We start from the raw sequence: 22,085 nt of genomic DNA, 5'->3' as shown, positions 1-22,085 counted from the left end.
TGCTCTGTGATTCCTACAGTAACACTTGTTGTGATCACTTTTCTTTTGGTTGTTTTTCGCTTTTCATGAACTGTTTTCTTCTTTGAGATTTTTTGTTGTCTATAAAAAAGACAAAAACAAAATATGGATATCTAACTGTCGAATGAATAACAACTGATGGTGACGATGTCTGGTGGTGGAGCTGTGGTTGTTTTGAGTGTATTTTGAATTTGGGTCAAAATACAGTGAGATGGAAAAAAGAGGTACCTCTATTCCAGATCTGGAGCGATTCTTAGAATAACAAAAATGAAAAATGAAAATTTCGCAAAATCTTTTGCATGAGGAAAGAAGGGAGATTCAAAGTATCCGAGTACAAATCGTCATACAGTATGGTTATGGAAAGTTCTATTGCTGAGTTTCAGACCTGAAATATAGGAATCTGAAGTAATCTAAACAAAAAACGGAAAAATGAAATAAATTTTTATTGGTATCAAACGAAGAAAACATTGAAGTTCATGAAAAGTTGAAACAAAGAAACTGTGAGAGAAAGAGCGAGATCTTTGACTTCTAACAGCTGAACCCAAATTCAATGTTGGTGGGATTAATAATGGAATAGAGGTTACAGAAAACGAATAACGAGAAAACGCAATACAATAGATTCACAAATTAAAAAAAATTTAGAGAGAGAGAGAGAAAGAGTTGCTGAAAAGAAAGTAATAAAATGAGGATCAATCAGAGTTGAGTGGAACGTGATTTTTAAGGTATTTAAAAAATTTGAAAAAAAAATCACTGCAAGAAAAAGAGAAAGATCTTTAACTCTGAGCAGACGAATTCATAATCAGATTTTGATAGTTAACTGGGATGGAGCTTTAAAAAGTTGATGTGGAGATGGTGGACATCATTTCACATGTAGTCCCGGCTTGTTGTAGAGTCCAATTGTGTATTTCATTTTTGATCCAGCAATAAAAATTTGCATGGTGGTACCAACACATATGTGTTTCACTATAACTCAAATGTGTCGGTGGTGACGCTGCCTGGTGGTGGAGCTCAAACACATTGGAGTAAAATATAGAATCATCGTAGATTATGTGAAGACTGGTTCCACCAGGAAGTTGAAAATAATACTCATTGATTGACTTATCGTTATTTTGAACACATGCGTCCGGGGTTTGAACTCTGAAAAATAACATTCGTTTAAAAATATTTCATGTCAATTGGCATAATGTTCTAGTGATGTCTTCCTACATATCATAAAAGGCACTTACTGTTCATTCAAGTTGGATGAAAATTCCATTATATCTTTTGGCTTTAATGGCATTTCCTGCAGTTGTTGTTCAAGATCGGACATTGCTACTGGGGAACAAAGTGAATTTTTCTGTCAAACAACGCCAAGCTGTTTGCCGAGAAAATGGGAGGAGTTGGTGATTTACAGTGCTCACTGAATTCTACAGTAAGACATATTGTGACCACTCTTTTTTGGTTGTTTTTCGTTTTTCTTGACTGTCTTTTTTTAAAGATTTTCTGGTGTCGACAAAGAAGACAAAAACAAAATATATATCTAACTGTCGATTGAATAACAACTGGTGGTGACGCTGTCTGGTGGTTGAGCTGTAGACATGGTTGTTTTGGATGTATTTTGAATATGGGTCAAAATACAGTAAGACGGAAAAAAGAGGGAATTTCTAATTTTGTAGACCTCGAAAGAGTTCTAGAATAATAAAAATACAAAATAAGTATTTAGAAAAATATTTGGCAACAGGGGCAGAAGGGAGGCCTGAAATATCCGAGAAGAGCTGAAATATGAAGTCCTGAAATAGTCCAAAGAATGAAATGAAAGAATTAGATGCAGAAATTTTATTGAATATCATAAGAAAAAAAAAAACATTGAAATTCATAGAAACATTCAGTGAGAGAAAGAGCGAGATCTTTGACTTCTAACAGCCGAACTCAGATTCAATGTTGGTGTAATAGATAATGGAAAAGAGATTACAGGAAAGGAATAAGAGGAAACACAAAACAATGGGTTCAGAAAATAGAAAAAATTATCGAGATCTGCTGTAAAAAGAGTAGGGATTAATAGGGTAAATTGGGAAGTGCTTTAAGAGCTATTAAAAAAATTTCAAGACAAAATAACTGAAAGAGAAAGAGCGGAATCTTTACCTCTAAACAGATAAATTCAGGATTCATAGCAGACCGTTCAAAATCAAAATCAAGGCGGAGATGGAATTTAGTCATTGGAAATTTTCATCAAGCTGAGAGCATATCTCCAATGATCCGGTTTTGGTAATTTCATGAATGAGACGTCCAAGCACTGCAACGCCTATTGTCATAGGGATGTGCAAAAGATTATAAAACCAGGTATAATCCGGTTCGCGAGGAATTCTTTCCACTTTCACGCAGCTTGTCCATTTTGTCATATCAACACGCAACTGGTAGGTTTCATCTAATGGAATGATAACTGTAACGCTGGAAAAAATTATTTTTGGTTTCAAGTCTAGTTTTGCCAATTCTCACCAAATTTTTGTTTCCCTTATGATTGTGCCCTCGATTTTCAAGAACTCCTCTTCCCAGATTTTTTGATCCTCTTTAAATTTGGGGGAGCTAAACAAGAAAACGTCTCGGCGTCTTTCTTCTTTCTCTTCTTGCCATTTCTACAAATTGCTCAATTTAAGACATGTTACCTGTTTCGCTTATGTACCTGACAGAATTGTCTTATAAGTTCTGCACTTGGGTCTCCTTTCAGAGCGATCCTTTTAGTTCTGACGTGCAAAAAACAGCCAAAAGCTTCAGGATGTATTGAGATGGATAGTGAGTTCATAAACTAAATTTCACTTTTTTTGTGGTTGGTCTTAGTTGCATTAACTCACGACAGGCAGTTTGAACATTGGATAGCATACAGGATCCAGTGTTTTGATATAAATATTGTGGGCCGCGTGAAGTTTCCCGATCCAGCCCATATCAACTATTGGCTCTTCTAGATAAAGATTTGTTGCGACAATTTTACGGAGGTCACCAAAGTCGTTAAAGTTGTGGGGTCCCTGAAAAGTTATTATATTATGTAAGATGCATATAGTGTTTTTTACTTACATGTATGTACATGTCCTTGACAGTACAATTTTCTGTTCCCAACAATCTTTCCATCATATACCTCACTGCTAGTTTTAGAGGGTAGTATTGAATGAAAACATCTGCTTCCTCATCATCGGTCTCCGGCAGAGTAGTAACACGAATATCAGTCGCAAGGTAATCGAACACATCTCCTTTCTTGGCAACAGTAAGTTCATAACACATCCTGTCACAAACCATTTCAACACGTGTATCACTGTGAGCTAGAAAGCCGAAACGATTGACTGTAGTTGCGTGTAGTCCCATGTTGTCGATTCTGAACAACACTTTGTGTATTCAACTTATGTTTTACTATAGTACTACTGAAAATGTATTACTGAAAATTGAAACTTACGACTCTTCCGAGCTGGACATGTCTAGCATTCTCGCCAAGTTTGAATATCGACTAGGCATTGTTGCTGGAAAAAAAATTAGATGAAATCGGATGAAACAGAAAATTAAAATCGAGGATTATAATAGCATGAAATGAGAAGAGCAAATAAATACAGAGTGAGAGGGGCCACTGAGCAAAAAGTGGGAGGAGCTTGAAAAAAGACAGAATAGTGACAACTCACTGAGCTCCGTGAATCTTACAGTAAGCCGTGCCAGGCGCCGTCTTCTTCTAGTTGTTTTTCGCTCTGCACGATTGCACTTTCGTTCAGCTCTCCGATTTTTCTTCAAAACAGTGACTGTAGACAATAACAATCCGTGGTGACTCTCTGGTCATGGTTGTTTTGACAGACCTCGTCGCTGCTTACAGTATGCCGTACCAGGCACCATCTTCTTTCGGTCGTTTTTGGCCGCACTTTCTTCGCAGCTCTTCTGTTTTTCTTCAAAACTGGGACTGTAGACTGAATAACATCCGATGGTGACGCACTAGAATGCTTGTTTTTGCAGACAGTGCTAATGGATTTTGAATAAGACACAGTGGGACAATGGGAAGCGACCTCTCATAAACATTCTGAAGCGAAATTTACGATAACAAAATGGAAAAACACATACTTTGAGGAAAATTTCACAAGAAGGGTACAAGACATGATAAAGAAAGGTGTTCTGGGTTCGAAGGTATAACAGATCGGTATCTGATAGATAATGTAAGTTTGTTCAGGTAAGAATAAATTTTTGAGTTGGGAGTATTCATAAGAAGTTTGGATGGTAGCAGGTATCCAACTTTCTAGAAATGACAAGTGGAATTGAAAAGAAGATATTTTTAAATATTTTCGCTGAATGTGGCTGGTTCTTTAATTTGAGACATTCAAGAACAATGTAATAGATTGGGATATTAAACATTTCGTTTACAATCGAATCAGGTTTTGGAATTCGGAAAAATGAAATATCCAGAATGTTTCATGAGTGGCTCACGGTCCTCTTCTTCTTTGTTAACAACTCCAGACAAGCATTTGAAATGATTTCAGAACGATTCGAAGACTGCAGAAAGAGGATTCCAGCGATTTGCATTTTGTAGACTGAGTAGGTTTGCATTCTTAATCTATAGGCTCAATTGAAATTGTTCTGGTTCGGGAGTCCATTCAATCACCTTTCGATCGTCGTTTTTCACCACTCTCAAGTAGCTGATGAAGGTTGTGGAAAAATCATGCAAACAGAATTCTCCTCCTGACATAGGTATGAAGATTAAAAAGCTGAAATAGATGATTTGATAAAGGTGTTTCACATTAGTTTTAGTTTCTTACTCATTTTCGGTCTTCTCCATTTTTGCTCCTTTCAGTTCTAAAAGTTCAATTTCCCATAGACCTTTGTGATAGTGACCATATTTGAATTTTTGATCTGTGTTCAGAAAATAAAAAGTTATTTGAATTGTTGACTTACGGATTCAAGATTTAGAATTCTTTTAAAATTTACATTCAGACTTGATATATGCACTCTCTTTATTTTTAGTTTCTCCATCCATATCAGATCTGGGAGATAATATCTGATAACGAGTGTCTTCACTGTGAAGTTACCGAGTCCCTGCAGTTTTAATGAAAGGGCACCCTGAAAAAAAAACGTTCTTTACTTTAACCAGTTGACTAACCATCAATTCCATCGTTTCAACTGCGTGGTCGTTTTTTTCCCAACAGTTCATTTAATGTCTGCTCCACCACGGTTCTCATATCTGTGTTCCATCTTACTTCGGGTGCATTAGTATGAGAGTAACCCAAAAAACTTGAATAATCATTGAATGAGACTTTTGTATGGATGGTTCCGTTATATTCGTTTAGTACGGTAAAGTTCCAATGATAGTTGTTATAAACTATTGTAGCAGAGTTGGTAGCAACTAGCATTTTGAGTAGTGCAATGGCAATTACTTTCTTTTGCGATATTTCACCGGTTTGTTTTGTTCTGAAAACAGTTATCTCTTTTCAGTGTCTAAGTGCTCAACATCTAAATACGCAAAAACTATATGATGTGGGAACGTACGGTTGTCTAGAAATTGACAAGTTTTCTTCATTGATTGCCAATTCCTCTTTTGGTAGTCCAATTTTGGACATGTTGGCTGAAATGAAAACGCTGCTTGAGAAAAACGGGTAAAAACTTGGTGTAAAGAATTAAAAGGAAATAAAAAGACAAGATACGCTGGAAAGAGCTGAAGAAAATAACTGAAGCGCGGAGCCTATCGGGAGTCATGTATCCAAGCAACGGAAATACCATTATTCTATCCCCTGATTGTGCATGAGGTAATCTTAGAAGGAGAGAAAAAGAGAGTGTGAACATTGCGGAGTCCCAGTTCCACGCTACTTCCAGTTTGTTGTCAAGTCAAAGAAAATAAAAGATGCCCATGGAGAAGCATGGACGATGTGAGAGGAGGCGTCTCTAGAGTATTCCTGAATACATCAATGTGAATGATCAGTATAAACTCACGTCATTGTGAAAAATAAATGTTGGGAAGAGTGAAATTACTGGGGTACGTCATTGTGTTAATTCGAAAATTAGATCAACAAGCGAGATGTGAAAGCAGAATATATTGATTTGTGATTAGTCACGTAAAGACAGTGATTTGCACATCTGCGGATTTTTCAGGGCATTACAGATGACCGTCTAGTGCAATCCACGGAGAAGAGTTTTCCTGCAAACCACCTCTCAATACATTCTTTTCTCAGAAATCTGTTTAATTAAGAAAATTAACAAGAAGGTTGCCGGCAAGCAAAGAAAGTGAAAGCACGTAATTGGAGAAGAATTATTGAAAAGAATAAAGAAGAATTAATGTAAATTATTAAAATGAAAATATATGTGAGAGTGTCGGAAAACTTCGATTATTCTGGAAATCTGACTATTTAAACTGAAGAAGAAGGGAGTTGTTTTGTAAGGGTTGAAATAAGATGAGGGGGGGGTGTTATATCTGTAGGTGATGGCTTTAGATAAATTAGGTTCCTGATGGAATTAAAGTAAATTATTCAAAAATATTACCAAGTGGTTCATAGCCGTCACGATTGACTCGTCCAACCACTCTATTGAAAAAACTGCCAATTTTACGGAACGGAGAAGCCAGACGGGTCGTCAAACGGTTGGCGGTTTGTCTTATGAAATCAGTAGCATTCGACCTTACGACAACTTGAGTAAATTCCTGTCTTGTGAAAATTTTAAAGTTCTCCTCCTCATCGATATCTCTCTCCAATCTCACATGATTCATAGTCGAAGAAAAAGTTGCACACCACTGGGTGTGCCCGCCGTTCATTGAGAAAAACATCACTACTCTGAAAAAAAGAACGGGTAATACATTTTTCTATATTAAAAGTGTTTGTCTTACTCTTGTGAAATTTTGAATTTCTGTGCACCTTTGATTTTCATGAGCACACTTGCACATTCCTCTTTGAATTGCTCCGATTCTGCGTTGTTGCGGAAGTTGTGGCAATTTTCTTGTGAATTCAATCCGGTGTAATCCAAAACACGTCTCTGTTGTCCTTTGAGTTGTGTTAAACGATGTGGGAAGTCCAGTTTGGTTGCGATAACCAAAACGCAGTCATTGAAAGTGCGGGCGGAAAGCAAATCAATAGATTCTGCGTTGACAATCTGAATTAGTAAATAAAAACAGTATGTTGATGAATTCAACTTACCAAATCATGATTGAAAAGGTCTGAAAACTTGGTACCAAACATTCGGATGTTCACATGCTGAACTGTTTTTATCTTGGTGATCCATTCCTGCTTTAGCAATGATTTCTCCATGTAGAGGTTCTTCACAAAAATCTGACCGAGGGAATCCAAATCCAATGAAGGACAGTCCTGGAATAAAAAACATGTATTAATTGAGACTATTAGGACTTCAAACCTGGAAAAACATGGTGTCAATTGCACAATCACCACCTCCCAGCAACATTCCAATAGTCTCCTCCATAGCCTCTTGAAGAGTCAGATCGTACGTTAAGGACGACACCCGAGCTCTCAGTTTCTGATCCTGTACTGTATAGAAATGCACCCGAGTTTCCATTTCACTGAGCGATTGTTCTCGGCCCATTGCCTTGAACTCGTAGTATGAATCACAGAAAACGATTTGAGCGTTTTCAGCGTCTTTCATTCGAACCCCAAAGCGTGTGTAAGGCATGCCTCCATTCCGATAAGTTTCGATGGGGTAACATGTCCTAAAAATTGATTATGTCACCTAGCAACAATCCAAAACTCCCTAAACTCACTCATTGTCCGGGTTTGGTGGTCTTGGAATCCTTATAGTTGCCACGTTGGAAGTGCCTTGCATTGATCTTGTAGACTTCGCGCTTGGAAGAAATAAAAATTTCTACGAAAGGAAATCTTGGGGAGGATGTAATTGTTACCAAGCAACAAAAATAATGAGAATTCGGGATCTCTTCTCTTCGTATACGCACGCTCTTGAGAAATAAGAAAAAAGCAGTGTGTATGTAGAAGAGACTGGGTGCTTTCAATTATCATCCTCACGAGTTTAGATGTACATCTAATTTTTGGAAACAAATCACTGATATCTCTCGGGTATACGGGAGAAGTTGTTGTTGGCAACTAGTGTCAAACTATAGACATAATTCATTCGTAATCGTAATTTGTTTGAAATTGACGGTAAGTGCTGGAAGTTGGTAGACAAAAGACTAAGACAAAGTTTTAGCGGTCTGGTTACCGAGCTGTTGAGAATTTTTTTCTTTTTGGAGCATTACAAAGGGTCGCAATGAATGATGAGTTGCTAAATTGCTCAAAAAAAGAAGAAAAACTCACTCTCCCACAATTAGATTCGTATAATACCAGCTCCAAGTTGAGCAAGTTGACGTTCAAAAGTATATGACCAGCTACATGCTGCACGAAAAAGTCTAAGAGCAATAAATAAATCAATCCCATAATTTTTTTCGAAACACTTTTTATTACCCTTGCAACGACTCTCACTCACTAATAATTGTGTGCGTTTTTTTGCTAATAATGTTTCATTTCAGCGTCAATGAATCATTCGTTTACATACTCTTGATTTTGTCTTCAGGCAAAATTGTTTTGTTTAGGTTTCAGAAGAAATAATTGTTATTTTGCAGTTTTGGTGTCTTGGAGCGTCGTTAGGTGTTTTTTCTTTTTCACTTTTTTTTCGGCAGCAAATTTCAAAACTCAATTTTTGTTATTCTGTTGATACCAAATATTGATTTTTCATTACCTAATTTGCAGATGTCAGTTCCAAAACCTCTGACGCACATAACGTCTCGTTTTGAGAATTGTCAAAACTTGGCTATGACTGGTAAAATTTACATCAGTCCAACTCTTCAAAAGAACTCGAATGTTAAAATTTCGAAGGCAAGCCTGACTGAAGTGATGATGTTCACGGACTCATTTGTATGTTGCTCCATATATTTACATTTATTTCGAATATTCAGGATGAGTTCAACGGGACGATCCGACGTTTCCTGGGAGACAATCTTCCCATCGTGATTATCGATCAGACAGATCTTATGGCCACGCCAAGTTGCTTGAAATCCTTGCTCAAAAATTCCCGCTTTTTGCATGGAAAAACAAATAAATTCCACATTCTGGTCAAAATTTCACGGGTGTGTTCGATAATGTTATCATATTTTGCTATAATACAATATACATTTTTTCAGGATGACCCAACAGCTGAAAATGCAAGGACACGTCTGTTCCAGAACATGTAATCGAGATGAGCCAGCAGTTAAACTATTTGTATAACGATCTTCTGATGTATTCTAATTTGTGATTAATATAAAATGTCGTTTCTTCAACTCTTTATCTCAAAAACAGAAACATGGAAAACATGACTCATATATACAAGGAAAAGTTTTTAAATTTTATACCTGATTATTATCCCGATTGTTCTGTCTTGAGAGACGGCTATGATTAGATGATACATCTCGAGTCGATGAACTTATTATCCCAGAAACATTGCTCGGTTCAGTTGGAGCACCAAACCTGATGAATGGCACAATTCTTTCTCGTAAGGGTTTAGTGAAGATTATCATTGCACAAGTTGAAACAAATCCATGATATGCTACACACATTAGAAGGATGAGTGCTAGATCTGTTAGATGTGTGATTGGAAAGGTTAGGCTAAAACTCATGCGTACCGTTCTGAGCTGAATTAAAGAACAGCGCGTATATGAGGAACATTGTCGGAACCATTATCATCATCCCGTGGATTGTACCCTGAAAAAGTGAATTGCTATATTTTTTGATTGATTCCAATTTTCAAATATTTATCTGTAGCTACAAAAGTTCAGTACCACTTTAAAATTACAATTTCATATGATCAGGGAAATACTTAATAACAGGTTATAATTTGTAATTTCTTTTTGCTATTATAAAAGTCGGACTCAGAATGTACCGAATCCCTTCAATTGAGGAAATTTCGAAAATTCGAGATTTCGAATTTGAATTTTTGAACTAGGTGCAGACTTTGGGCAAAAATAGAAATTACTGAATCTTACCTGAATAAACAAGCTGAACACCATCATCCTCTGCAACGAAATTGTAGAAGCAGACATTCCTTGTGCAGCTTTCACAACTTTCAAAACATACATCAGAACTCCTCCTGAAACAGTAAACTGGAGAATTACTCCGATTCCATAAATGACAGTGACAATGTACGTCACGTAGTCATCAAATACTGCCATAATGACGGAGTAGCAAGTAACCTCAGGTGGTAACTCGGGGTGTTCCTGAAATACATTTATATATGTTAGATATCAAGAAAATTAGAATGGACTAACTTTGAATAACTTTTCTGTTGCACGTTTCTCAACACCAATACTGTAGTTCATTGTTGCAGTAGTAAAAATAGGATGTAGAATTATAAGTGTGCGATACATTAGCACTTCTAATCTGAGAAGTTTTTTAAGCAAGTCCTTTTTGTAAATTGCAATAAGTTTTAATCGAAAATAAAACATTTCCAGGATAGACCCAACTGTCACTAAAATTTCATAATACTCGTTTTCTTTCAACATTCTAATTTTTGTCACTTACGCATTACAGTCTGTGCTAATCCATAAAATATAAACATTCCACTAAACCCAAATTGAGCTAACCATCCAGTATTTCGAAACATCGGGTGTGGGAGATATGTCATTGGAAGCATGAAAAACGACACGTAGGACTCTGATATGATATTTCTGAAAAGTGGAAAACATAGAAAGTCGTTCATGGAATGTTGAAGCTTACATTATTATATGTCCGATGAGATAGTATTTGTAAGTAGTGAATATTTGAGAGTTTTCTCGGAACAAAGCATTCAAGGTGACTATGTATATCGGGAAACTAACAATATGAAAGTTATGCATCATACTCCTGAAAAATGGAAAATAAAAACCTACTCGCTATGAAAAAACAAATAAAACTTACGAATAATAACCCGGCGCTGGAAGCGAACAATTTCTCGTTTCCATCACAAATCAGAATAAAAATACTAAAGCTCTGAGCCAGCAGCACTCAAACCGCGGTCTAATATATAGTTTGTTTTCCTCGAGAATATTGATAATTATATACATGAATAATAGTCTGATGTCAGAAAATTGGTGTTTGTCCGTATCATTCGAATTAGTAAGTTTGTTTTGTTAGAACAAGTTTTTCTTCTGTCTACCATCATTTTTGAGTGGTGTTTTAAAAGTTTCTAAAAATCTGATCTAGTGGTTTTGAATGGGTACACATCACTTTAAAGAAGATAATCTGATATCACTTGTTAGGTTGAAGGTTGAGCTTTGAATTTCTTTTTCATTTCAAAGCAAAATGATGAAGAAGTTTTGTCATTCTTTTTCTCCTAAATTGAACCTTCCAGAATATTAACGTGAGCGCCTATTGTCTAGCGAATCTACTAACTATCAAGTACCATCGATGTGTCACATGTAAATTCTTGTCGAAAAGTCAAAAGCACATTAAAATCAAAAAATATGTGAAAGATTGAATTATTTATTGAAACGAACAAGTTTCAGTATATACAAAAACAGATCGAAATTCCGTTACATATTACTTTCTACGGCAGCATTGTCCGTTTCCACATGGAGTGTAGTTCTGTTGGCAGGAGCATTGATTTGTCTGTGGAGCTTGCTGACATTGAACAGTAGCTGGTTGAGCTGCTTGGCATGAGTTTGAGCATGATGACTGGCAGGCGGTTTGACATTGAGACACTGGTTGTTGTTGTTGAACACATTGTTGTTGGCAAGATTGTTCACATTGTGGGGCACACTGAGCTGACTGAGCAACGGAAGCTTGAAGAACAATCTGGACAACTTGTGGAGCAGCCGTGGTAGTTGGATTGTACATTGGAGCAACGGTTTGTTGGACGCATGAGTTATCACAAGCTGGTAGGCAAGCTGGAGTACAGTTGGCTTGTTGTTGTTGTCCTTGGTTGTTGTATGGATCGTACATTTGAGTATTCGTGTTCTGTCCGTAGATGACTTGTTGGGTGGCTTGAGCCGTTTGTTGGCAGACATTTGAGCACTGGGAATCACAGGAAGATGCACATTGGTTGGATGGCTGTTGTTGCTGGACACATGAAGATTGGCATTGTTGCTGACAGGCTGGCTGACATTGGGCTTGAGCTTGTTGAATCTCAAGTTGGATTTGAATTACTTGTGGTGCAGAGGTGGTGGTGGTTGGAGCATCACAAGCAACATTGCACTGTTGTTGGCACTGTGGTTGACATTGGGCAACTGGTTGTTGTTGTTGGACACATGTGGATTGACACTGTTGCTGGCACATTGGTTGACATTGGACAATTGGGGCTTGCGTAGTTGTGGTGGTTGGTGGGTTGTACATTGGAGCACATTGGGATTGACATTGTTGCTGACAAACTGGCTGGCACTGGGAAACCGATGGGGCTGATTGACACTGCTGGGTACAGCTTTGTTGGCAGGCTGGTGCACACTGGGAGGATTGTACCTAAAAAAGAAGGAGTGACATTTTCGAAAAACTTGAGAGTATAACGTAATATCTCTGATCGAAATGATTACCTGAATAGTTTGGGTTTGTTGTGGTTGAGCGCAAGAGCAGGATGGGGCTTGTTGTTGTACTGGAGCAGATTGGCACGAGCAAGATTGCGTTTGTTGAACTTGCTGACATGAGCATTGGCTCTGCTGGGGCTGGGCACATCCACATTGCCTCTTTTCACGAAGAACACTGCCCTAAAACAAAATATTTCAGAAATTATCTTGGAAATTTAGAGAACTCACTGATGCTACAAGAGCACATGCAAAAAATATGGCCAGAGTAGTGAAACGCATTGTAGTAAATGATAAAATATGAATGGTTTTAATTCTGAAAAGTCAGTTTATATACTACAGGACAAATACTCCTAGAAACAGCTTTCCGTTTCTATACTCTTTGCTCCTCCGCCCTCCTCGGTTTTTTTTGCGCGATTTTTCCCACCAGTGCAAACAAATTATTATGAACTCTGCGTAAAAAAGTGTTCCGCGAGAGATGATGCATCTAGATCAGGAAATACCATAAAAAGTTTCCGAGCTCTTATACCAACTGAAAGTTGTTCTGTTCAAATATATAACAGGTTTTGGTGATTAGTTTTTTAGTTTTCCTAGAGTTTTGTTAATGGAAGAGCCAAGAGTATAAAAGCTATCTTGCAACACTTATCACCATTCGATCATTTACACTGAATCGTCAACTACAATGCGTTTCACTACTCTTGCCGTATTTTTTGCATGTGCTTTTGTAGCATCAGTGAGTACTCTAATTTTCCAAGATATTTTCTGAAATATTTTGTTTTAGGGCAGTGTTCTTCGTGAAAAGAGACAATGTGGATGTGCCCAGCCCCAGCAGAGCCAATGCTCATGCCAGCAAGTTCAACAAACGCAATCTTGCTCGTGTCAATCTGCTCCAGTACAACAACAAGCACCATCCTGCTCTTGCGCTCAACCACAACAAACTCAAACTGTTCAGGTAATCATTTCGATCAGAGATATTACGAACATTTCTCACGTTTTTCGAAAATTTCATTCTTTATTTTAGGTACAATCCTCCCAGTGTGCACCAGCCTGCCAACAAAGCTGTACCCAGCAGTGCCAATCATCCCCATCGGTTTCTCAGTGCCAACCAGTTTGTCAGCAACAATGTCAATCCCAATGTGCTCCAATGTACAACCCACCAACCACCACAACTACGCAAACCCCAATTGTCCAATGTCAACCAATGTGCCAGCAACAGTGTCAATCCACATGTGTCCAACAACAACAACAAGTTGCCCAATGTCAACCACAGTGCCAACAACAGTGCAATGTTGCTTGTGATGCTCCAACCACCACCACCTCTGCTCCACAAGTAATCCAAATCCAACTTGAGATTCAACAAGCTCAAGCCCAATGCCAGCCAGCCTGTCAGCAACAATGTCAATCTTCATGCGTCCAGCAACAACAGCCATCTAACCAATGTGCATCTTCCTGTGATTCCCAATGTTCAAATGTCTGCCAACAAACGGCTCAAGCCACCCAACAAGTCATCTACGGACAGAACACGAATACTCAAATGTACGATTCATACAACAACCAAGGACAACAACAACACGCCAACTGCGCCCCAGCTTGCCAACCAACTTGTGATAATTCATGCATCCAACAAACCGTTGCTCCAATGTACAACCCAACTACCACAGCTGCTCCACAAGTTGTCCAGATTGTTCTTCAAGCTTCCGTTGCTCAATCTGCTCAATGCGCCCCACAATGTGAACAATCCTGCCAACAACAATGTGTCCAACAACAACAACCAGTGTCCCAATGTCAAACCGCCTGCCAATCATCTTGCTCAAACTCATGCCAAGCAGCTCAACCAGCTACTGTTCAATGTCAGCAAGCTCCACAGACAAATCAATGCTCTTGCCAACAGAACTACTCTCCATGTGGAAACGGACAATGCTGCCGCAGAAAGTAATTGAATAACTTAGCGATTAATTTTTGTATATACTGAAACTAGGTTGTGTCAATCAATAAATATTTTTTCATCCATAAACTTTTGATTTTCCATTTGCTTCGAGACTTTGTTCTTGTCAGCTCCCCATCTATTCACCAACCTAGTTAGTTTGTGCTCGATCAATATCACAGTTACTGATAAGAAGTGTCGCGAACTGTAAGGGTGCTGATAATAACTGGCCTCAACTACCTTCTAACTTCGCTTCATTTCTAGCTGGAGTTTGGCTAACTCGTTTGTCAAAAATGGTCAGTGCAACAGTCATAAATGGGGAAAAAACAAAATGCACAGTGGATCAAGATGCTACATTAATATCAATGGAAAGATCCGTCAAGTGAGTTGTTTTTTTTTACTTTTTCGCAACTTCTGTTTTGGAGTTTTTTTCAGCAATCGAAAATACCCAAATGGATACAAAACTTTTGCCTGCGATTATGCTGTTATACAGATGTTGTCCTTAGTGGTCCTCGCTGTCATGTTAACTCTTCTCGGTCTTTTTGTTTACCAACTATTTGATTCAAAATTGGAGAAACAAAGATACGAACAAATGTTCAATGACTTCATCCTGAAGTACGACCGTAGATACCCGTCCTTGGAAGAATTTCAGTACCGCTATCAGGTATTCTTGCAAAATGTGAAAGAATTCGAAGCGGAAGAGGCAAAACATTTTGGATTGGATCTTGATGTAAACGAATTTACTGATTGGACTAATGAAGAGTTGCAAAGAATTGTTTATGACAACAAGAACGTTAAGACGGATGGCTCCGAGGAAGTGAGATTTGAGGGTAGCTATTTGGAGTCAGGAGTTAAACGACCAGCTTCAATTGACTGGAGAGACCAAGGAAAGCTGACTCCAATTAAAAATCAAGGACAATGTGGTTCGTGTTGGGCATTCGCTACGGTAGCTGCCGTGGAAGCACAGCATGCCATTAGGAAGAATCAGCTAGTCTCACTGTCCGAACAAGAAATGGTTGATTGTGATGACAAAAACAATGGATGTAGTGGAGGATACCGTCCATATGCTATGAGGTGAATTTGTAACTTTATTCGTTAGAAAGCACCAGAAACCTGATTTTTCAGATTTGTGAAGGAAAACGGGTTGGAATCTGAAAAGGAGTACCCATACTCTGCTTTGAAGCATGACCAGTGCATGTTGAAGCAAAATGATACCAGAGTGTTCATTGATGACTTTCGAATGCTATCTCAAAACGAAGAGGAAATCGCCAACTGGGTTGGTACTAAAGGACCAGTTACTTTTGGTAGGTCCCCCATAATAAATATTTGAAAAAAACCGAATAATTTGTGACTTTCAGGAATGAGCGTTACCAAGGCCATGTACAGCTATCGTTCTGGAATCTTCAACCCATCCGCTGACGACTGTGCAGAAAAATCAATGGGATCACATGCATTGACTATTGTCGGTTATGGAGGAGAAGGAGAGGCAGCATTTTGGATTGTCAAAAACTCTTGGGGCACATCTTGGGGTGCTAGCGGGTGAAATATATCTTTTTTTTTCAGCTGTTAGAAAATCATTTCTGCAGATATTTCCGATTGGCTCGAGGAGTGAATAGTTGTGGATTGGCAAACACCGTTGTGGCTCCAGTAATCAACTAATTTCAATAATTCCCTTTTTTCTATGTGTTAAATAAAAAAATATTAGTTTCTCTCCATATTATTATGAAAATCAGAGAAAGGTGTCTGTTGGATTATTTAAATTCCATCTAATGATGATAACAAATAATGTTTTCATACTGGAATGACTCAGCTGGTAGCGATGCTTCTCAAGACATTATTAGTTTTTTCCCCTCATTTCAATCTGCTCATTTATTTATCAAAACAAGACACATCTACAATCCATAAAAATAATTGAAATGTATGTTCAACATCACTATTCCAAACAAAATATCCTATGCTATGCTCAATGACGTTTCACTCCGGCAGCAGGAACTGGGCGATCACGTCTTTGGTAGGAGATGAACCAGTCTTGGGCAAAAGTTGGGAGTGTGGCCAATGGAATGTAGAAGAGGATAGTGTCCCAGCCAACCCAGTATCTTGTTTTCGGGTACTTTGCAAACAGAGCGTGTTCATAGGCATCGATTACTGGATTCAAGTCATCGGCACAGTGAGAAAGACGAGAGAAGCGGGAGTGCTTGTCTGAAAGATAATAATTATGATATAACTATCTAATTCCAAAACATACAAGCATCGAAAAATTCCTTTCCGTATTCCTTCTTAGTCTCATCGTCAAGTCGATTCCACACGGCGTCCAAGTCATTAGTCGCTGTCTGTGTAATGTTAGTTGTGAAGAATCCCGGTTCAAGCAAATGCACCGAGACACCAAAGTCGACCAATTCGTGTCTGTCATTAAATTGTTATTATTTGACAAGACACAGATAACATACCTGATAACATCAGCATATGCTTCCACAGCATGTTTCGAAACGCAGTAAGGGCCGACGGTTGGACGTGGAGTTCGACCAGAAATAGAAGAAATGATAACAACTCTATAAAAATATAAAATGTTTTGCACGTTTCGGTGGTGTGATCGAACTCACCTTCCTTGCTGCTTCTTCACAAACTTCTTGAGAGTTTGGATGAATCTCATGACTCCAAAGGTGTTGACTTGCATAGTCTTCAATAATTAGTTATCATAATTAGCTATTTAATTAGTTCATTAGAATAGTTCTTACATTGATGTAATCTTGTGTGTTAAGCCAATCATCTGGTCCCGAGTTTCCAAGAATCCCTGCATTGGCAACAACTCCCCACAGCCCTTTGCCCTCCACAGTTTTCTCCACTAGTTTTCCAAACTCTTTAACACTCTCATCATCTCCAACATTAAGTGTTCCGTATGTGAGGAGACTTGGATTAGCGACATTCCGTTTCAAGCTTTCACCATTCTTAAAATATTTATTTCAGTTCCGGTTTTTGAGTGTCCCACTCCACCGACCTCTTTTCTCAACACTCCAGCAATTACTGGGACTCCTTCTTTAACAAGTCTGACAGCTAGAATACGCCCGAATCCTGAATCACATCCGGAGATTGCCACGGTCTTCTTGTTCATATTCTCCACGCGTAGACTATAAGCCCATTTGAATACTGGAACAACATTAATTGCATAATAAAACTCTTGATATGATATTCGAGATGTTATATACTTACCCTTGTACACCATATACATAAATGGTATGGAGAACCCATAGAGAAGTGCAGTCGCCGACAACATACTTCTGAATTGAATGAACTTAACTAATTTTCCGGCGACTTATCACCTCAATTTATACAGTTTCTCGATGGAAACAGCTTATCACGTAGTTTTGGCTGATGCAACGACTTTTCTGATAATATTGGGTCATAAAAAATTGTCAGCAAACTATTATTTCTTTTATTTCAGCAAATCGTATAGTGGAAAGCACAGGAGCGAGGAAACAATGAACTCATTGCAATTTCCAGTCTCAATAATAATACTTTAAACCACGATTTGTCCCGTACATGATTATTTTGAAGTTTGGCGCAAGAAAAACTCTGTGAGGTGCACTCGAACATCTTTCATGAATTATGCCCATAGTTTGCAGTGCTACACCGCTTGCTTCGTCACGTTCTCGAGTCGTTGTCCTCCCACTTTGGTAGAAAACCGAAAACACCATTTATTTTTCATAGTCTTCCATCCCGTGAGCCCTAATTCCCCACTTTCGACAAAAAACGAGGCAATATAAGTCCACACTTGAGTCTTGAGTCACACTACCGTAATAAATGCTGGGCTCTGGAATTCTGGAATTTTCCAATTTGCCAGTGTTATCCATATTTTCAGGCGCGTCGTATTCAAGAGGTCATTTGGTGTTTTCCGTTCGGAAAATTTGTGAATAATTTATGTCTTCATCCCATTCCCCTTTTTATTCAGTCTACCTCAAAATTACAAAAAAAAGAGGATATATGAAAAAAGAGAAGAACAAAAACCGAAAGAAAAAAACACATCACTGTTTTGATTACAAAATTTCTACCGGAATATTAAAAATTGAAAAAATGAGTAAAAAGATTCTGATCATAGTTATAAAACCAGTTAGATAGCATACCAAGAAAAATACCCCAGAGAGTGATATTGGTAAAATTTCAAAGCCACAATGTTACCGGTCCCTTACCAGTGGAAAATTGGAACAACTTTGTTTTCTTGGGAGAATCACCAATTATTAGAAGCACAGCATTCCTTAGACAACAGCTCCAGGTGTTTGGTCAGACTAGCCAATTTCTTTGTGATGTCATCGAAGCAGGCCCCCTTCCCTGATTGCATCTAAAACTGAAACCGACTAATGATGAGTAATGTCAAGCAGGAATCTTAATTATTCAACAGTGATGCAAACTGGGGGAAAAACGAAAAAGTAATCAAATTCTCATATGACACATGTGAGAAATCCGTAGGAAATCCGAAATCACTTCCAGAAGACATCGATCATCAAAGATTTTGCAATTCCTCACCCAATTGTTTGTCTGAAACGGGCGCCTAATGAAAATTCAATCTTTTTAATGAAAAAAATCATTTCGTCTGACTTTTTTTGCAGAACCAAAAACTCATTAAGAATACTGGGAAACACCCACGCTCTATCTTTCAGGAATTTTATTTTTTTGCTCTTGTTTGCAAAATATTGTTTGATACTCCAGATGTTATGTATTATGCAATCCGCATCCAACCACCAACCAGTACAGTGAAATATGATATTGTAGTCCAATTAGGTATGGCACTGCGGTCCAGTTTCTTCCGGGCGCTTGTTTTTTTATACTCAAAAATGGAAGCGAGCTTTGGCTTCCAGTTTTTCTCTCCTTGGTTTTCAGATAGATAAAATTTCATCAACATTACATTTCGTAATATTTATTCATTTATACCGTTTTATTTATTTATCTTTATCCGGCGAGTCCGAAAAAAAAATACACGAGATCCATTTTTTTTCTATCAATAATAACAATAAGTTGTTGTTTTTGTTTGGTGGTTTGGCAAGCTCACATTATAAATACAGAAACTGGGAAGGAAATGGGGGACCGGTAGTCGTATCCAAGAAAAGCTACTGTGATATGATAAAACAAACAATTTGATTTGATTCTGTGTAAGGAAAAAAGGGAGACATGAATGTTTTAGATCAAATACAACAAATACCGGAAGGAGAGGACAAAGAAGAAGGGACCAGAGACAGGAGAAGAAGAAATTCAGATTATGTTACCAGAAGATAGGTACAGTGAGGGACAAAAATGATATTTCAAGAGGAAAAAAGTACATAATTAGTGGAAAAATTGTTATCGATATCTACAGCCATTCAACAGAAGAACTCTCGGAGACACCTCCATGAGATGACTCCTCCTTCTGTTCTATTCGTTGATATTGGGGTTGCGGTATGTTTGTAAACGAAAGAGCTTTTCCGACAAGAGACGGTTCTTGTCTCGGTATCAGGGATGGTCTTCTTGGAATCTCAAGAAGCGATGAACTCAGTGTATTCTCGGATGCAGGGCGTAGCATATGAGCTGATGAACAGTCGAGGTATGCGGCACTTCTGGAAAATTTTTGAATTAAATGAGAAAGTGAGATGGATTCTGACTCACCTCGACTGAATTTTGGATTTCCCTTTGAACGGCGACTTCTTCAAAAGCGCGGAACGAGTGTCAAGTCCAGCAGTCTTAATATGACTTCCCATTTGTTGAATATTCTTCCAAATTGGTGTTAAAGACGTGTTGACGGTGCTTGTTGCGTTTCCGTTGTCAAACACGGATGTGTTAGCTGCAGATCGTGTTCCGTTTCCTCGGCCGTTGTTCGAGCGTAAGTTGCGGTTGAGAAACGAATAGAAGAGCCAGTTGAATGCAGACTGTGCATATGTGAATGAATGGAGAATGTAGATCGCAGCGATTTGTATATTGTGCCACCGTGTTTCAGAGATGAAATCGAAAAGCGAAGACCACGAAAACTCGTTACTGTCCGTTATTGTTGCTTTGGTGGTAGTCACCACAATGTCTTCAGTCATAGTTCCGTTTTTCACTGAAATGTTCATTTTTGATTTTTGGTGATGGAATTCAATTTTTCCAAATAAGAATTTGCAAACCAGACAAAAGAGTGATTTCTGTTTCCTGAAGTGACCAATCAAATCTACTTGAAATTCTAAAGAGGCTCTCTTTCATCAGGTTTTCTTTTCTTGTCAAAAGCGAACACAATAACAAAACCGCAAAAAGTGTCTAATTTGCATTTGCACGCGCATTAGTTTCTGTGTTTTGAATTTTCTTGACTCACCTGACACACCACCACTGTTTTTCTCAACAAATCGCAGTATCAGATAATGAATCCGCATCACCCAGTATGGTGTCCAGCACACGAAGTAGAATGCAACAACCATTACACTGCACCTGACAACTCTTCCCAACGAGATGCTGGTCTTCTTTCCGACAGTTGAGAATCTAGTGTGACGCCACAGCTTGTACAAGATAGCCAAGTAGACAGCACAAATCAGGAACATTGGCACCAAATAGCAGATGATTGCTTGAGCGGTGTCGAACACATCGCTTGCCGAGCCACCATCGAACGCGCATTTAACGATTTCATCGCCACTATGGTCTTTCATCACTTGCATTGTCGCTTTTTGGGTCACCGGAATGATGAAAATCAGGGAAATCGAAAAGCAGACAGCGAGTACTCCCAATGAGAATTTGGTCGTCCGTAGCCAGTATAGTGTTGGGTGACAGACAGCGACATAGCGGTCTAACGACAAGGCGGTGAGCACCATGGGACTCAAGGACTTGTTGATTGCCTCACAGAAGTAGCTGAGCTTACAGGCCCATAGTCCGAATGGGAAGTGATTCACATAGACATCTGTGACAATCATCGGCACTGGGATGAGTGACAACAGATCCACCACGGAGAGAATAATAAGATAAACGTAGGCGGATGATTGGACAACGGCGGTTTTGTATGGCCTGCTCCGGTTAGATGAGCATCCAGATAGTTGTTTTATCACTTTCATGAGAACCCAACAGTTTCCACTGACTCCCGTCACTGCTAGACAAGAGTATAGTACCATAACGAACATAATCTCAAACTGAATTTCCATTGGCTCACTTAACAATGTCGGCGATGGAGGTGTCGTAGAAGTAATGGTAGATATTGTACTCATCAGGATTGATGATGAAGGCGCCATCAGCATTGTAGACATGATGACAGTGAGAAATAAGTGAAGAAGGGGAAGGAATGGTGTCGAAGGGGAGAGAGAGAGAAAATTCAGAATTCGTTGTGAGGCGGGAAGGAAGAGGACGGCTCCACAATAAGTGGGCGTGTCACTCTTTGTGTCTGAGAGCAGGTTGTGTTGCTCTCGCTCCCAAAGTTGGCTCTGAAGAAGGGCTCCTCGGGCTCCTCCTTAACTTAGACGTGTCGTGTCCTCTCCTATGGGGTCGCCGGCGCCGCCTACAATATGAATCTTTAACTCGAGAAAAAAAAAGAACTCGACATGGATAAACAATGAGTAAACGGATATACGGTAGGGTATGTGTGAGAAAATGGAGACAATGTTTTGATTGAAATTCAAATTCATGGAAAGTGAAAATAGGTTGAGAACAGAGACAGGGCAAAGGGACAAACGGAAATAGAAAAATAGAGAACAAGGAATGAAGTTGAAATTAATTCTC

The 22,085-nt window shown here is 38.6% G+C and overlaps 8 protein-coding genes across 8 annotated transcripts; 2 read left to right on the top strand and 6 right to left on the bottom strand.

The window, feature by feature from the left end:
- Positions 1-848: 848 nt before the first annotated feature.
- Positions 849-1,327, bottom strand: GCK72_025333 (uncharacterized protein; the record flags this gene model as incomplete). The annotated part of the gene is made up of 2 exons (XM_003100135.2): positions 849-1,155; positions 1,245-1,327. 2 exons carry the CDS (start codon positions 1,325-1,327, stop codon positions 849-851), a joined length of 390 nt encoding a protein of 129 aa, XP_003100183.2.
- Positions 1,328-2,210: 883 nt separating this feature from the next.
- Positions 2,211-7,773, bottom strand: GCK72_025332 (uncharacterized protein; the record flags this gene model as incomplete). The annotated part of the gene is made up of 15 exons (XM_053736297.1): positions 2,211-2,445; positions 2,494-2,630; positions 2,678-2,800; positions 2,847-3,017; positions 3,067-3,361; positions 3,440-3,503; positions 3,843-3,960; positions 4,912-5,076; positions 5,214-5,424; positions 5,503-5,578; positions 6,490-6,776; positions 6,830-7,092; positions 7,137-7,304; positions 7,351-7,660; positions 7,712-7,773. The coding sequence occupies 15 exons, from the start codon at positions 7,771-7,773 to the stop codon at positions 2,211-2,213; spliced, it is 2,685 nt and encodes an 894-aa protein (XP_053579863.1).
- A 1,552-nt stretch (positions 7,774-9,325) lies between these two features.
- Positions 9,326-10,915, bottom strand: GCK72_025331 (uncharacterized protein; the record flags this gene model as incomplete). Its single annotated transcript, XM_003100223.2, has 7 exons — positions 9,326-9,555; positions 9,602-9,680; positions 9,962-10,192; positions 10,244-10,443; positions 10,497-10,642; positions 10,692-10,817; positions 10,872-10,915. The coding sequence occupies 7 exons, from the start codon at positions 10,913-10,915 to the stop codon at positions 9,326-9,328; spliced, it is 1,056 nt and encodes a 351-aa protein (XP_003100271.1).
- A 577-nt stretch (positions 10,916-11,492) lies between these two features.
- Positions 11,493-12,748, bottom strand: GCK72_025330 (uncharacterized protein; the record flags this gene model as incomplete). The annotated part of the gene is made up of 3 exons (XM_003100150.2): positions 11,493-12,407; positions 12,479-12,649; positions 12,698-12,748. 3 exons carry the CDS (start codon positions 12,746-12,748, stop codon positions 11,493-11,495), a joined length of 1,137 nt encoding a protein of 378 aa, XP_003100198.2.
- Positions 12,749-13,148: 400 nt separating this feature from the next.
- Positions 13,149-14,402, top strand: GCK72_025329 (uncharacterized protein; the record flags this gene model as incomplete). Its single annotated transcript, XM_003100186.2, has 3 exons — positions 13,149-13,199; positions 13,248-13,418; positions 13,488-14,402. The coding sequence occupies 3 exons, from the start codon at positions 13,149-13,151 to the stop codon at positions 14,400-14,402; spliced, it is 1,137 nt and encodes a 378-aa protein (XP_003100234.2).
- A 281-nt stretch (positions 14,403-14,683) lies between these two features.
- GCK72_025328 (uncharacterized protein) lies at positions 14,684-16,049 on the top strand (the record flags this gene model as incomplete). Its single annotated transcript, XM_053736296.1, has 5 exons — positions 14,684-14,772; positions 14,826-15,464; positions 15,516-15,694; positions 15,749-15,929; positions 15,977-16,049. 5 exons carry the CDS (start codon positions 14,684-14,686, stop codon positions 16,047-16,049), a joined length of 1,161 nt encoding a protein of 386 aa, XP_053579862.1.
- A 304-nt stretch (positions 16,050-16,353) lies between these two features.
- On the bottom strand, positions 16,354-17,661 carry GCK72_025327 (uncharacterized protein; the record flags this gene model as incomplete). Its single annotated transcript, XM_053736295.1, has 7 exons — positions 16,354-16,589; positions 16,636-16,793; positions 16,838-16,939; positions 16,991-17,067; positions 17,126-17,335; positions 17,386-17,534; positions 17,598-17,661. 7 exons carry the CDS (start codon positions 17,659-17,661, stop codon positions 16,354-16,356), a joined length of 996 nt encoding a protein of 331 aa, XP_053579861.1.
- A 2,067-nt stretch (positions 17,662-19,728) lies between these two features.
- On the bottom strand, positions 19,729-21,616 carry GCK72_025326 (uncharacterized protein; the record flags this gene model as incomplete). Its single annotated transcript, XM_003100166.2, has 3 exons — positions 19,729-19,972; positions 20,022-20,451; positions 20,701-21,616. 3 exons carry the CDS (start codon positions 21,614-21,616, stop codon positions 19,729-19,731), a joined length of 1,590 nt encoding a protein of 529 aa, XP_003100214.1.
- Positions 21,617-22,085: the final 469 nt, after the last annotated feature.

The sequence above is a fragment of the Caenorhabditis remanei genome, chromosome X, assembly GCF_010183535.1.
Source record: "Caenorhabditis remanei strain PX506 chromosome X, whole genome shotgun sequence".
NCBI classification, from domain to species: domain Eukaryota; kingdom Metazoa; phylum Nematoda; class Chromadorea; order Rhabditida; family Rhabditidae; genus Caenorhabditis; species Caenorhabditis remanei.
The sequence above is the reverse complement of the archived record's forward strand: the minus strand, read 5'-3'. Positions and strand labels throughout refer to the sequence as shown.